General features: G+C 36.2%; 1 protein-coding gene across 2 annotated transcripts in view; it reads left to right on the forward strand.

Annotated features, from left to right (window-relative positions):
• Positions 1–17352, forward strand: part of LOC130046634 (cell death abnormality protein 1-like) — a 42849-nt gene that overhangs the window by 8024 nt on the left and 17473 nt on the right. For both annotated transcript variants that reach the window (XM_056147143.1, XM_056147144.1), the window contains exons 2-3: positions 13623–13832; positions 14180–14443. In XM_056147143.1, the coding sequence (XP_056003118.1) occupies positions 13623–13832; positions 14180–14443 (474 nt within the window). The remainder of the gene's footprint in view (positions 1–13622; positions 13833–14179; positions 14444–17352) is intronic.

Raw genomic sequence — 17352 nt, forward strand, 5'->3', positions numbered from 1 at the left:
TGGCAGAATCTACCATCGAGGACATATTTTTGTTGTTGAAGGTCCTACCTCAAAGTTCTTTATGTCATTTTGTTCGTCTCGTTGAGACGAAAAGAATGATGTAAAGAAGTCTGAGATTGCTTGATAAATGAAAGTTTTTCCTATTTGGCCTATATACGTCTCGGACGCTAGAGTCCAAAATCAATTATGGTCACCTAAAATTAATATTTTTAAAGATACCCCAGATCTGATTGCATATAATTTGGGGCTTTATTGAGACGAACAAATTGATATAAAAAACTTTGATGTACTCCAATAAATAAATATAATAATGGTCCTATCCCATGATATCTTATGTCATTGTCTTCGTCTTAACGAGACGAGAGAGAATATGTCATCCAATAATTGCTAGGGTGAAAAATAAAGATCTCACCCCCCAAAAACTTGTGATTTTGGACTTAGAGTTTTTTCGACGGGTGAAAAATACAAGTTTTGGGATTGTGGTTTTCTTATACATAAACCTAGCTCAATGAAGTTGACATCATTCTCTTCGTCTCATTGAGACGAATAAGATGGTATAAGACACTTTAAGATCGAGTAATAAATAAAGATTTCACATCCGAAAAACTGTGCATTTTTAAGATTCTCCATGGGCGCGGGCAAATATTTCTCATCGCATATTTTTTTTTTAATTTATTGTCCTATCTCAAAGTTCTGATCGGATAATTATTAAGCTTTTTATTAAGGAATAAGTGATATTTTCCTCGGTTTCCGGATTTCCCGGACTCTGCTCCGGATATGGGTGGGGGCATATAATTGGGAAACCCCCTCTCCGAGGTGGGAGTAAGGTCCCCTTATGATATACACCCACAATAATACCTACTACCCTCTTTAAAGGCCTCCACGGGGCCTATGGCAGATTCTGCCATGGGTTTTTTCCGATTTTGTCCGGATCATTTCCGGTCCGGGAAAGGAAATTTCCAAAAACCGAGTCCATGGTCCGGTAACCCACCTCCAAGTCACCCCATGTACCGAATTGGCTATATTTTAACGAAAAAGCCCTACCCCCGGGGTGGGGGTAGAGAATCGAAAAAGAACCTCCGAGGTCGGACGAAGGTCACCTAACGATATATACCCATACCAATACCATACCTCATACACGAAGGCCTCCAGGGAGCCCATGGCAGATTCTGCCATAAAAATATGGCAGAATCTGCCATAGAAATCCTAAGGACGGGCTCAGTTGGTGCGAGTGTGTATTGAATTCGAAGACCAGAACGGAATGCATACATGTATGCTGTAGGCCTGCATTTAACAGTGCTTAGCTTCGATAGTTTATCTACGTCTTTGTCCAAATGCTTTTTTGAAAAAGTACAGGGATAAATGCTACTAGGTTTTAATATGGCAAAGTCGTTGTACCGACAAAAATATTCACGTCTTTTTCCTCACACATTCCTTCGAAAATTAAAAACATCCACAGTATAATTCCTTTCTACCAACTACTAGTACACCCTTAAACGGCACAAAACACCCTAATGCAGACTTATTTAAAAGCCGTTTATATGATAATTGGCTTCTTTAACAATTCAATCTAATCTGTTTATGAAATGGCTAACAACTGTTTTCAAACCTTCTCACTCGAGGTTGCATATGACATCACAGATAATGGCGCGTAAAATATCGAAGAAAAGATGCATATCGCAATATTTGAATTTCATCGCTTTTAAACTCGAATAGTACGCAACCTGTTTCAATTATAACACATGTAAAATAGTTTTAGGCATGGAAGAAATTAATTTTGCTGAAAGAATTTAAAAGTTTAAAAACATGCGACGTGTCCTTTAAACTTATTTACATTGCACCAACATACCAAATATCAAAGGCCTATGTCAAAAGACAAAGAGTTTGGTCTGGACAACTAAAATGCCCCCCCCCCCTCCCCCAATTATATTATTTGACTTGTTTAAACATAAAGAACACAAGCTTGTTAATTTAGCTTATAGTTTTGCTGCTCTTGAGAATTTAAAAATATATTCGCGCCTCTATTGCGGGAAATATGTCATAATATTTGGTTATCAATAACTACCTGTATGACGTTTTACCCCAGTTGGTTTCATATGCATCAAGTGGCATAAAAAATGAGAGAATCTCTTGATGGTATAAAATGTTTGTAACTTCGTCAACTTACATGTATTATCTGCATACTGATACATGTGTATGTGTGTTGACGATGCAATAAGATATCATTTTACGTATTATTTACTAAGTATATTTAATTTGATTTAACTGTAACATCACTGCGTAAATCATATATATATATATCGATCTCATAACTCCTATAAGCAATACAAAATAGAGAGTTGGGCAAACACAGACCCCTAGATATACCAGAGGTGGGATCAGGTGACTAGGAGGAGTAAGCACCCCCTGTCGATCGGTCACAACCGCCGTGAGCCCTATATCTTCATCAGGTAAACGCAGTTATCCGTAGTCAAAATCAGTGTGACAATATGATAATTACAGAATGTTTACTTAGATATAAATTTACCATCAACACCACTCTAGCCCCACCTTCACGCCGGGGGCATGAATTTAAAAAAGAAGAAGAAATATTGAATACGCGTATGATATGGAAGTTTTTAAGCAGGTTTCTGTGAAATGGTTCTGATGAAAAGCAATTTTTTTTTGCATGTCTATTTCGAAGACATCAGAATATACATAAAAAGTGGTTTAAAATAAAGCATTCTCATCTTGGTGTGTTATTACTTTTAAAAAGCGTCCTCGCTTCGACTGGTAGCAATATCCAGTAGCGGTGATACACAGTGAAGATGAAGAGATAGAACATCCAGTTGTACGGTGTCCTACATGCATTTTTTTTTTACTTCCTGTTGTTACAAATGCAGCAATGGCTTTAACGCGGTGGATTTGCGTCTTTCTAATAATCAAACTAGGATATTGTTATGGTAAGTACGAATGTGTTTGTCTCCTTGTTTTACATACTTTATAAAAGATTGTTCATCGTATGTAACGAGTGCTAAATGAGCCGGTTTTGATATAAAAGTACCGGGGGAGGGGGGGTCGCCGGTATTTCGTTCTTCCATGGGGATGGTTTAAACACGAAATAATTTGAATTTAATATTGATGTTTCTAATATTTTATTTCACAAGATTGAGAAATGGATGATAATGATCGATTTTGAAATGATCATTTATATTTTACTTGGTACATTGTTCCACTTTAATCATCAATAAATACACAAAATAAATCAATAGATAAATTCCAACTTTCATTTTTACTTCTTAATTCAATGAGTTACTAAGTGTTTTAGTTAAACACATCAAAATAAACAAATGATTATTTTTTTAACTTTGGAAATATATGAAAAAAAGATGTAAAAGTGTGTCGCCAGGGAATATTAATTATTTGACTTGCATAATAATTGATTCCATTGAATTAATTCAAAATGAAATGACAACAGATGAGATAAAAACTAAATCACTTCAGGCATGACTGAGACATCATTGGGAGGGATTTTATAATTTTAATTTCTTAATCCTTGGAGCAATATCTGTTAGATTAATTAGTCTAGCAACCATGAGCACTACAATATTGGTCACGGAATTGTAACATTAAGAAAGCATCACAACAAGTTGACGTCAAATACGTCTAAGTTTTAAATAATGACTAAATATCAAATGTGATTCGAACGAAGTAAGTTTGTTTTGTATAAATTTATATATTGCACCCTTTTAAACATGCACATGTATGGAAGCATTGGCAAAACTCCTCTACATTGTTTCATCTAAAATTCTTATAATGCAAATTTCTTACTTTGGGTAAACTAGAAGAAATCACACGCTCCTTGTATGATTGTGGATCCACGAAGAATAAAGAATACAGAAATCCACTTGTTTTCTCACATAACTTAGGGGCTACATGTATGAGATGTTTCTCTCCTGTCCTTTCTTTCTTTCTTTCTATTGGGGTTCCTTTTTTGGTTGAACATTTTTAAGAAAAAGATATTTTGTTTTTGTTTTTTGGGGTCTTCGTCCGCCAAAAGGTACAAACTTGGGTTGGAACTCCATTGAAAAATATCTGGACCTGCCCTGATTCCAATTCTCTATGTCAGTGTCTTTTGCAAAACGCGTAAACATTAAAAAAAAATGAATGCGTAACAAATTAACATGATATCGAAATTTGGCTCCGTTTTATTTACGGAGTGTCAATTTTCCTGTTAATTTTGTTGTTAATTTTATAGTACATATTTAAATGTTATTTAAACATTTCAGATATCGTGGGTAAACCATCAACAATATTGTGCTGAAAAAAGTATTACATGTCATTTAAATATATCTTAATTCCAGATGCAGAAATGAACGTGACAAATATATAAATTACAAAACTTTAATGAAAAACTAGAATATTACATTTTTTTGTGGCGATTATTTGTCACAATCCACTTATATAATGTATAAGTTCCCCAGGCGGAAACCGGAGAATCACCAAATGCCTCCATCAACTGGCAAAAGAGGCATCCACGGGTGACCGTGATGAGCGAGACCTCGTCGTACCATAACAAGAGAGAATACCACATGTGAATAGGAAATCAAGTACTGGCTCAGGTCCTCACTCTATCCCGCCTCCCCTGGTACCATACACAGGGAAAAGTCCAAAACTTGCCCTTGGTACCACAAGGGTCAAGCCCGCCCCTAAGGTAAACAAAGGTGACCCCCACATTCCCTCCAGTAATGAGGATGGAATACACAGAGTTTAGAGCCAGAAATTTAAGCGAGATCCTGATTCGTGGTAATCCCCGAGTTCTGCCAATGGACTTGTCTACATACCAGTTCATTTAGTTTATTATCTTTATATAACTTTACCCAAAGAATAGATTCATGTTGTACCTTTTCCAACGATAAAAAAATCATGTAACTCCTTTTTATAGATGAGAGTTAAACCTCCACCCTCACAAGATTTCCTTGGGAAACACTTGTAAAAATATTTTTCTCTGATTACACAATCATCGATATCAATAAGAAAACGATATCATATGAATTAAATAGTGAAACAAATGATGGATCATTTATTGTTTGATGGATTTGTCTATTAATGTTCCGGGAACATATTTTGAGAATATCCCCAGCGTTTTCCTATACTGAAGGCCGGTCACTCGCGCTGGGTCAGTAAAGACGGTTGTTGATGTACAGCTTGTTGTAAACAAGTCTTATTTCGTTACCCTCATCGCGTTTTTTCTTCATTATCCTGGTGAGATCCTTGCGTTCGACCACGATTTCTGGAGCGTTTGTTCGTTGATATAGAAGTTTGTTCCACGAAGGTTCTTAGCCACCCCTTTCACTAGTTGTCTCTGTTGGAACTCGTTCAATTTTGCGACTATAACTCGTGGTGTACGTGACCCGTCGATTCTATGTACGCGATCAAACTTCAGACTTCCCACTTGCGCTGCATCCATTTTTAGAACTGGAGTTTCATTCCGCCTTTCCGGGATGTTCGAAAATAGCAAATTATCTCTCATCGATCTGGATTTTTAAGTCCACTTTGTCATCCTTTAATCTTTTGTTCTCCAACTCCATGGCCCTCAACGACCCCTCAAGTTTCCCCATGCCGAACTCTAAACCATCACTTTTGTCTTGGAGACCGCTGATTAATTTGTTCGTTTCCTCAAACCCCCTCCTCAAACTATGTGTAATTTCACCAATTGTTTTTTTCAAAAGTTGCGATTTTTTCTCAACTAAATCTAGTTTCATCACTTGTTCTCTCACTATGGATATGTTTTTGTCCAAGTAAGAGTTACGAATCTGTCGGATATGACCTTAAAAACGGAGGTCCCATGCCGCTGCAGGCTTTGGCACGTTAACGAACTCTCACTGCTACTGCCCTAAGTGTTACTCATAGATCAAAACATGTGACACTGCAAGTGGTGATGTCTCAACAAGAGTGAAGGATCACGAATGAACGTAAAAGAAACAAACATCCAATTGGCATATAAACCACGAATTTAAAAACATAAGACCACAAATCATTGAAATATCGAGAAAGAAATACAAAATTTATGCCATGCTTATAAGTACTGATATATTATTTTAAGTCACATGAATCACTCATCCGTTTTTTCAGTCTTGTAAACTTTTCACTTTTTCAACTTCTGCACCAAACTTGCCACAAAACATTCTTGGGTAAATGAAATTCAAGTTTATTGTCCCTTCTCTGTTAAGGGGTGATAATGAAAGAAAAATAATATGGCACCTTGAAAATAATTTCTTACAAAGAGGGATCGCAGCCATCTTCTTTGGCCACTTTCCCACTTATAATAATGTCAGCTTCTGATATAAGTATATACGATATTTTAAGGTTGGGTGTTATAATTGTTTGTTTGTGCTTGATATTAAATATTCTATACAATTGCATCGAGAGATCCACTCTCCTTATAAAATATCTTAAACACTGAATGACACAGCGACTGTGTGAGATTGCATCAGTGTGTATAAGTAGCGCTTTAGGAGCATAACAAAACTTCCTTTATTAGGGGAAGTCGTTGTGGCCGAGTGGACTTACGCACTTGTTTGACAGTCTTGCTAGGTCGCTGGTTCGACCCCGGGCTGGGGTGAAAATTTTCAGTACCTAGTTGTGATTATTTAGTGCTTTATATATTAATTAATTGATTATCACATGTATCGTTTAGATCCTAGGGGTAGACGTAAGGTTGGGTGTTATAATTGTTTGTTTGTGCTTTATGTTAAATATTCTATACAATTGCATCGAGAGATCCACTCTCCTTATAAAATATCTTAAACACTGAATGACACAGCGACTGTGTGAGATTGCATCAGTGTGTATAAGTAGTCAACAAACGAAATCATTTGAAGCTGGGAGTTTTCAGGTCGTATGGCGCTTTAATGAATATTTGAAGGTATGTTTAGACACAAATATAGTAGGAAAATATGTTAAAGAATTTTTTGATATTAAATTTATGAGACAGCAACTCAAGAATATAACGACATATGGCCTCAACCGTGCGCAGCTTTTTGTGCGCCGTAAATCGAAGGTTTTTATAAGGGGTGGCTCTGTAGCTCTCTGTTATGTCAAATATTTGTTCAGAGAGCCATAGTTCTGCAGATACCGGGGGCCATGATTTCTTAGATTTTCAGGGATGATAGAGAATGAAAATACCCCGAGGTTTTTTTTTCATATGTTCAAAATTCACTCCCGATCGTCAGATATGTCCAATTTCCGTTTTTTAAGAAGAGATCTTGTCCGCGGGAGATCTCGTAAACGGCTAATTTTTACATTAAGGCACCAAACTTTCAGGAATGATAGATCATGACAAGTAGGTTTATCGAATATGGTTAACTCCGTCAGCCGTCACTACTTGATCTCACCAGAAGTGATCAAAGAAATCGAAATTTTCAGATTTTTTTTCTTTTGACGCAAAACGAATACTAGTTTATTGTTTCATTCTTGTAGTTTTGAAATATGTTGATGCTATACCGGAATCAAAAACGGCAACTTCCGGTTTTAAGAGAAAAACTAGAAAAATTGAGTTTTTGACTTTGCCTTAAATCTCGCTTGAATATGGGTATTACAAATTATTTTCTTGTATATTATTGGCATTGCAAATGTCTAGAATAGCGTAAAATATTTTGGTGAAATCTACTTCCGGTCGCGAGATTTGCAGTCTTCAAAATGAGAATTTGTTCAAGCTAATACTCTGCAAATGTGAACGACTGAAGTCTCAAGTTTTCAAAACTGATAGTCAGTCATCAGTTTGTTTGCATCATGTGAGAATCATACGTAACCGTTACTTCCGGTCGTGACAGGACGCGATATAAAAATGTAATTTTTTAAAGTTTTTGTTTGGTTTTGACAGATATTGGGGCTAATATGGATGATGATTAGGTCTTGTTCATGTAAAATATGTCCACCGGAAGTGCCGACCGAAAAACCGGAAGTTGTCTCAAACATGGGTATTTTTGTCGAAAGTTAAATGTATGATTAGTTGAGAATTATTAAAGTGTAGAATGAAAATTCATTGGAAACAAAATGACAACTTCCAGTTTTAAGAGAAAAACAATTTAATTTTGGTGTTTTAAATTACCCGTAAATCTAGCTTGCAAGTAAAGTAATTCAATTGATTTTTATATATGTTACTGACACTTAGGATGTCTAGATTAAAGTTGAATATTTTTGTTAAATCTACTTCCGGGCGTATGTTTTCCTGTTCTTAAAATGATACTTTGTTCTTGCATGTGCTAAGCAACAATAAAAGACGGAGTAAAAAAATTGAGCTTCCAATCTCAACAGGAAGTAGTATAACGGAAGACCTACTCATTACTAGTAATGGTTTTCTAGTTATTATTATTTTTCTCCGGTACTTTTGTGTCTGGGGGTGTTCTCAGAAACTACAAAAGGTACCGATATGAAACTTTCCAGGATGACAGTATAGCGTCTGTAGATGTACAGAACGATAGTCATTTTGTCGGTATGTACATGCACGCGAACCCACGTGCATTGTAATTTTGGTACCAAAAAAATGAAAAATCAGAATATATAAGGGATCGATATGAAACCTTACTAGGATGATAGTATATCATATGTAGATGTGAAAAATGGTATTCATTTGTCTGCACGGATCACTATTTTAGTACACTAACTTTGTAATCAGTCTAACTTCTTTGTTGTTCATTGAAATGGTTTGATTTTCATATCATAGGTAGGTATTAATAACCCTTAACTGTTCTGTATGGTCAAAATTACCAATCCGCACGTGCATGCACTTTGCGGATGAGACTGCAAAAACCGAGGTCCCGTGTCACAGCTGGTGTGGCACGATAAAGATCCCTCCCTGCTCAATAGCTATAAGCGCCGAGCATAGGCCTAAATTTTGCAGCCATTCACCGGCAGTGGTGACGTCTCCATATGAGTGAACTATTCTCAAGAGGGACGTAAAACAATATTCAATCAATCAATCATGTATATCAAAGACAAAATGACAGGAAATGTGAATATATTCTATGCGTCACCTCTTTAAGTAACAACAATTATGTAGATAAGAGAAATGCCAGGTTCTCCTAAAACAATTGCTGTAGATTCCTAATTTTACGCGAGTACTTATTATCGCGAATTGATTCATGGCCGTCAAATCGCGAGAAGTTAAATTCGCGAGTGCTCTTTTGATCAAGAGTTTTTACATGTAATTTGGCAATATAAAATTAAAAGCGAGTAGTTTAATTTCGCGAGTGATGTTTCTCGCGAATTCACGCGATAATAAATCCCTTGCGTATATTTAGGAATTTACAGTTTCTATTCTGATTTTATCAAATACATTTGCATTGCGATTTAACGCTACAGAAGATAAATGTACATATCATTATTGAGACTGAGACCGCTTAAAAATTAATTACTTTCTGATTATGAATATGATTGTGTTTAGAGATGAGAATCACGGGTTCCGCGTTGCGACAGGCGTTGACAAGTTAAAGAACCCTCACTGCTACCTGAGTGCTAGATTTGAACAATTATGAGTGGATTATTCTAGGCGAGATATAAAACAAACAACTATCTTTGAGTTGATGCTTCAATTGGATTCAATTTATTATCAATGATATTAAAGCAGATATCATTTATATGTTTTGCACGTATGCAATATATATACCAAGTTTGGCCCCACCCCGCAGTCAGAACTTTTACCCAATGGATCCTCAAAGTTACTATTTTGGCAGAGGTCTTCCTGTTCTATATCACTTTGTATTTAATTTTCTTAAAGTTTTCAAGTCACATACCCATATATAGAACTGTTTCTGAACATGAATCGAATATGAAGATGAACACGAATATGAAACGAATGCATCCCGATTCCGATGCTTAAAACAAAAAAAAAAATGTTTCATTCCTTAAAATTGTAAATAAATGAATGAAATTCCAATTCTTAATTTAGCGATCTGCTTTTTAAATTTTGTTAGCTAATAGAGTAGTATGTACATTACTGATATATCTTATAAATGTTCGTTATCCTAAAGTGGCGCTTTACATTGTATGTTAAGTACAGTTTATATATTTTGTTCTTCGAACTGCCAAACAGGAACAAAGTCAAGACTGGATTAGACAGGGTCAGGATTTTCAGGCGACCTTGACCTAAAGCTACATGGGACGGATTTGCTTGAGAAGTCTCTTTATGACCCGTATTTCTTCAAGGCATCGTGTGAAAATATTTAGAATCACCAAAAGACGATTTAAAAAGGACTCGAAAAACTATGTGTGTGTGTGGTGAGAGATAGAGAGAGAGAGAGAGAGAGAGAGAGAGAGAATGAATACGTGCGTGGTGTATGTTTTGTGTGAGAGAGGATACACTGTTTAAGCGTGGTGTGTTAACGAGAGGATGAGTCCGTGGTGTTTGAGAGAGGGTGTGCAGGGGCGGGTCCAGGAATTGTGGTTACGGGGGGCGCCACTTTATGAGGCAGGGGGTTTGGGGGCCGCCTTGAGGTCCCTAGTTGGTCCAGGGCGAAGTCCTGGTGGGGGCCGAGGTTACAGATTTTATAGGGCTTGAAATATGTCTCCTATTTAAGTCATTTGTACTATTTTCTATCATTTTTAAGAAGGTGAAATTAGTAAAATGACGCAAATTTTAAGGGGTTTTGGAAAAAACAATAAGTTTTCCAATAAAGTAATTCAAGAAATCAAAAGATTCTGTCATTCATTTCTCCGGGAGTGGAAGAAATGATTGCTTCTTTTATCGTTTAGTGCATTTTTCTAAACAAGATACCACGATTTACCTTAGATTTGAAAATTTTAGGGGGGGGGGGCGCCGGCTGCTCCCCCCTTAAATCCGCCACTGGTGTGTGTGAGAAAGGATTTCTGCGTGATGTGTGTTACTTCAGCATAGTATAGAGGTTTACGGCGAGATACTTTTGACTTGGCACCGAGGTATATGAGGGGCGTAGGGACGTTAACCGAGGCTCTTACTTGCAGGGGTACTTGATGTGTGTGTGAGAGAGGATGACTGCGTGCAGAGAGAGAGGGGGGATGTCTGCGTGGTGTGTGTGAGAGGGAATGTCTGCATGGTGTGTGAACGAGAAATGATGTCTGCGTAGTGTGTGAACAAGAAACGATGGCTGCGTAATGTGTGTGTGTGTGTGTGAGTGAGAGAGAGAGAGAGAGAGAGAGAGAGAGAGAGAGAGAGAGAGAGAGAGAGAGAGAGAGAGAGATTTCTGCGTGTGTGTGAAAGTTCAATTTTATTGGATCTCATCACCATTGTGCAATGGTATACAGAGATATAAAGATAAAAAGTTATTATATATACATTTAGTAAATAATACATGTGTGTAATAAAGTATATTATCAATTTAGAAAATAAAACCGTGTTATTATTAATGTGAAGTATGGGCATTCTAGGTAGGGGAGCACATCTTATTTATTTTCTTAATGAAAGTACAGAATTTTCTATAAAAAATGTATTTGCTGTTAGATATGATTTGTTTAAAAGTAAAAAAAAATTTAATTCTTATTTGTTTAAGTGATAAAAATTTCATTATTTGTTCCTGCATTGCATTGCAGTTGAATAGATAATGAAATGTATCCCCAATCTCTTGTAAATTACAGTATGTACATATTCTATCTTTTCTTGGTTTGTTAATCCAACGCCCACTTGCAATCGGTAGATGGTAATTGCATGTTTGAAATCTACAAAATCTAATCGCATCATTTTTTGATAATACATTAAGATAATTCTCAAATTTCAGTTCTTCTTTATAAATTCTGTAGTTTAATGCTTTCGGTGAAATTTGAAGCGAAGAGTGCCAATTTTGTTTAAATGATCAATTAATGTTAGTTTCACTTTAGTTTTTAACCACCTTGCATTACATGATAAAACCAAATGTTAGAAAGTCCACAAGAGTTCAAAATATTTTTAATATTTTCAATTCAAACGTTTTCCCTTTTATTTCTTAAATTATGATAAATCCTAATTTATAAAACGAATTTGCAACCTTTGTTTCTTTTCCACTAATTGATTTTGACCTGTAGGCTATCATCGTTTTAATTTGGATTCCCATGGGGTATCGACAAAGTTCACCATATATCATGACATTTGATGTTGACTGTTTTAAATGTAGTTAAAGCTTGCAAAACTTGAGATGAATTCATTCTATAATTCCATTATTGGAAAATCCCCAGACTTACAGAAAGAGAGAGGGTGTGTGTGTGTGTGGGGGGATATGTGCGCTGAGGATGCGAGAGAATGTGTGGTGAAAATTAAAACAATTACCGTATATCGGGGTCTTTTGCTGTTTCTTGCTTTCGTGGAAGTGATTATACTTGTTGCTTATTCTAGTAAAAAAATATATATCATTTTGTGTGACGAGCAGATTTCTTGTACTTGAGTCTAAATTTGATGCGATATTACCGAAGTGAACAGGATGTAAAATGTAGCTTCTTATTATCGATAAAACGTTTTGTTTGGAAAACACACTTCCTTACCGTTACTCTGTTGTTGCTCTCGTCCTGAATGCCGAGGAATATCGCACAAGAGATCACACAAGTGAAATGAATGAAAGTTAAAGGCGAGCTCCACGACATACTGGTTTTCAATATGTTATTCACTACAACTTTCAGCACTGTAGAAACCGTATTTAGAAAGATTTCGAGGGTTTAATCCCCCTTTCTGGGATATCTATGAAGGTTTTAGCTTACAGGCTTACAATGTCTTCGTATCTCACATATATTTAATTCTGTTAGTAAAAAACAATATTAAAATCAATGCATTTTTTCATATAAAATCATGGAATTTCCGCCGAACCACTAAAATGTTGACAAAAAGAAAAGGAAACTAATGATTTCTCTTTTGTCCAGACTTCATATTCCTACTTAAAGGGAGGAGGGTTCCGTTCGTCCTTTAATTCATCAGTTCATTAAAGGTTACATTTTTTACCATTCATTACTATGAGTGATATTAATGAAAATCTCGTCACCCAAGAAATATTACCTACTATCATGCAATAAATTGCTTATTTACCAAAACAAAGCAACAATATAAAATTGCGAAACAGTTCCGGATTTGTGCGTGTACTATTTGTGGCTGTGGTCGTCATAACTGTAGCAATGTCAACGTATTAGAATGTACAAGCATCGAAATGGCATACATGTAATTCTCTCTGAATGATGATTACTTGGTGTATCCGCTAAAATCTGTTGATTACACTGCATCAGAAACTTGTAGTCCCACCCCGGTCCCGCGTTTAAACAAACGTTTACATGCACGCCTTACGGGATATGAATCGGACGTATTGTATTGTGTCACAATAAAATGCGTTTACCTTGATGTAGAAGTTAATGGAAAATGCAAGAGGCTTCCAAAAGGCTGGGGTATGATGAGAAAATATGATGTTTTCGGGAAAATATGAAGTTGTAATCTCCCATGCACGTACATTTGTATCTGTATAGACTGATCAGATACATGTGACATATTGTAAAGAATTAACCTATGCTATTATTGTTTATCAATGGTCGTACTTCTGATGTATTTTTGTACATTTTGTCCATATTTTACTTTAATGATGATAATGACACATGTATACTTTTCTAAAATACTCATTTACTGAATATGATTTTGAATCAACTGATTATCTTTTTAGTAAATCTAAGCAGAAAAAAAGGAACAGTAGCTTCTCAAAGCTCCACACACGAGGGGGCATTTCTAGCGAGTAGATCCATTGACGGAAATAAAGGCCAGACATACAGAGAGTGTTCACACACAGCTCTAGGACACTCCATAGCGTGGTTCCAAGTCGACCTTGGAGGCGAATATAGTTTGGAATCTGTGAAAATATACTACAGAAATGATGGTAAGGCGGTCTCCATAGATTAATATGATGCAGTGTATTTTACATGTAAATTTTCACAATTGTTCTATTTCTATGATCTCGTACGTTGTTATATATGTTAAGTTAATACAACAGTGTAACTAATAATCACATGAATATTTATGTTTTGTACAAATTGGATAACCCGAGTTCGCTTAATCTGAAAATAATGTCTAGGTTGCTTAAAGAATTACCTGGCATTTGGGGATTTCTTATATGTGTCGTATCGTTTAGATAAAATATACATGAACGACTTGGACATAATCAGCTAATGACTGTCTACTACATAATAAACGATGTGAGATACAAAATGTTTTTTTCTTACACAGCTAATTGGTGTCCATATCGATTTCGTCAGTTCTACTTAGATGTATCAAACGGATCGGCGGGCTCCACTACAACCTTAACGTCACAGAGAAAACGCTGTTACAAGGACAACACAACCGCCCTGGCCACGCCTCCATCCGTGATTGATATTTCTTGTAAAGAAACAGCGAGATACGTCATCGTGGAGACCACGTACAACGCCCAGGAAGCTATATATCTTAACCTGAGTGGGCCTGTGCTGGAGATTTGTGAGATAGAAGTTTATGGTAATGTGAACTCTAAAAAATTCAAATTGACATATATAATTTAATAACACAGGCTCTCGACGTTTTAAACCTGTGCAATAATTTGAATAAAAAAATATCTTCCTATAAAGAAACTATTCACAAGGTATATCACGCCGTCATCTTCGTTTTCTTTTCTACCTGCTGTGCACATGGCTTGAAAAGTTCGATATCATATTATGATAATTAGACCCCTGCCGTTTAGAGCTCGTATCGTCATGGTGAATTGGAAAGAAAGTCAATTCATCGGCTATAATTATCCGTTAAACATCGTTTACTTCTCAAATGCGAAAAATCGGTAAAGGGAGGATGGAGGTCGACAGTATCATGCAAATGAGAATTCCCTTGCTGATGTACCCTCTGAGCGGGGATTGCAAGATAGTGTTGCAGCTCTGCAAACAATAAAATTCGGGCACAATTGTGTGGTTTTGGTACAGACTGGCACGGGGAAAGAATCACGATCGTAACTCTGGATACCCGCTATATTTTAACTCGTAACTCGTATATTAAAAAAAAAACTCTACAGTTATGCTAATGAGATTTTTTCAGTGCAAAGTAGAAATTAAGAATTCATTAGTAATCGATTGTTAATTTTGATACTAGTGTTAATTGATTAATTGCCCCTAAATTACAACTCCTTGTGATTCGGGGTAGAAAATATGTTCTTTGAAATCAGGCTTTAAAACATCATATATTTTAAAACGCTTATTGATATAAATATATGACCATTTAATTCGTCAAATTATTTTACAATATTGAGTAAAAAAATGGTAATCTTCATTTTTCATAGCTTAACCTCATTTGCAATTGATCAAAGAATGAGCATTTTCGCCGTGTTTTGGTCTGTAAACACATGCTCTCACCGTGAAACAGCAAAGGTGTTGGTGTAAATTTACTACATGACAATTTATAATAAAGAATTTGTGTTTCACAGGGGGGGGGGGGGTGTATATTCCGTACAATGCTTTTGTTCGAATTTCATTAGTAAATCCATGGTAATGCAAATGCTCATGACCCTTACCCCGTCCCCCATTTTGTCATTCTTTGCTACTACACTGAAATTTCACATAAGCAGGACATGCTATTTGGATGTATAAATGCCACTGTGAACGTTTGAGAGTATCACACTGCGTACATTTGTGTGGGTGTCAATTGTGAACTTTTCTTATTTCGTGTGACATTTTCTTTGAACTAATTTTAATACAACAAATGCTTGAATAAGTGAAGTTATCATGTTTAACGTTGTAAAAAATGAATAAAGTTTATACCAATATAATTCTTCAAGATCCATTACCTTGCTGTTCTATTCAAAATTCATTGCTTATTATAATATCTACTCTCTTTTTTTAACTTCGTCGACCATGAAACCCGTAAAATCTACAATAAGAAACAAATAAACATGATAGTGTTATACACAAATCGAAACAGCAGTTGTTTTGTTAAACGAACCCGATAATAAATCACCTAAACCGATAATGATGACACAATGTTTACTCATACGAATAATACTGATTATAACATACTGTAGGGGCCGTAAAATATAACGGTCACGAAAACGTACGACTGACAAACGAGAGTTGGCGCTAAAATGCCAGAATACGGAAACACATGAAATAAAAGACATACATTTTGTAACCCGGATAAAAACGGGTATGATAATAATGGTTCTTTCACAAGTGTCAGATTTGAAATAGTTTCTTTCAGTAAAAGTCCGACTCGATGTATATTTTGGCGCTAAAACTGATCCTCTCTGTGCACATTCGGTGTACAGCCTCTATATTGTAATTACATGCAACTTCCGGTCTGATTCTGGGCACAGTATGTCCGACTTCCCACCAAGAAATCTCTTCAGATTAAAAATCTCTTCAGATTTTCACCACCGGTAAATCTCAGTATGTTTGTTATTCGATACAATTTCTATGCTGTTGTGATTCCGCTTTCATATACATATACGTATGTTATTTTATGACCGTGCTTTCATCCGGAAAGTCTCGTGGGGATCCGGTTAGAATAGGTCCTCAGTATCCCTTGCTTGTCGTACGAGGCGACAAAATGGGGCGGTCCTTCGGATGAGAACGCAAAACCCGAGGTCCCGTGTCACAGCAGGTGTGGCACGATAAAGATACCTCCCTGCTCAAAAGCCGTAAGCGCCAAACATAGGCCTATATTTTGCAGCCATTCACCGGCAATGATGACGTCTCCATATGAGTGAAATATTCTCGAGAGGGACGTTAAACAATATCTAATCAATCATCCAGAAATATGGTGTGTGTAAAAGGCTTCATCACGTGAAATCACATAGTGAAAGAGGGGGGTCACTTTATAATATGTTCCCGTATTGGTACATGTGATAATTAGAAAATTATTTATTTTCAAAAATAATCAAATTTGAAAAGCATTCAGAAAAATCCGGATATTTTGCACAATGTTGCATTTATTAACATATCATCAAAATATTACTCCATATCTAAATATACGATAACTCATTGTGCAAACAAAAACTCAAAATATATATTGAAGTTTTAAAGATATTGAAATGTTTTTGAGTTGGCCATGCTGTGATTGATGACATCGGTAACATGGTTAGATGTATTGTATCGAGTCACCACATCACTGCGATTTCATTAGGTGAATGTACGAAAAGATCTAACTTTTAATTTTGATTCGACAATGTCAACATGCAAGGTATAATTAGGTTAAGATGCGAAAGTGAAGATAATGAACAGTAATCAATCTCATAAATCCTCTAGACATATAAAAGGAGGGCAAACATCAGGGGCGGATCCAGGAATTGCGGTTACGAGTTCGTTACTTTATAAGGCGACCCCCAGTGGGTCCAGGGTGAAGCCCTGGGTGGTGGTGGTGGGGGGGGGGCAGGTGGCGAAGCGACG

Source organism: Ostrea edulis, chromosome 8, assembly GCF_947568905.1.
Source record: "Ostrea edulis chromosome 8, xbOstEdul1.1, whole genome shotgun sequence".
Lineage (NCBI taxonomy): Eukaryota > Metazoa > Mollusca > Bivalvia > Ostreida > Ostreidae > Ostrea > Ostrea edulis.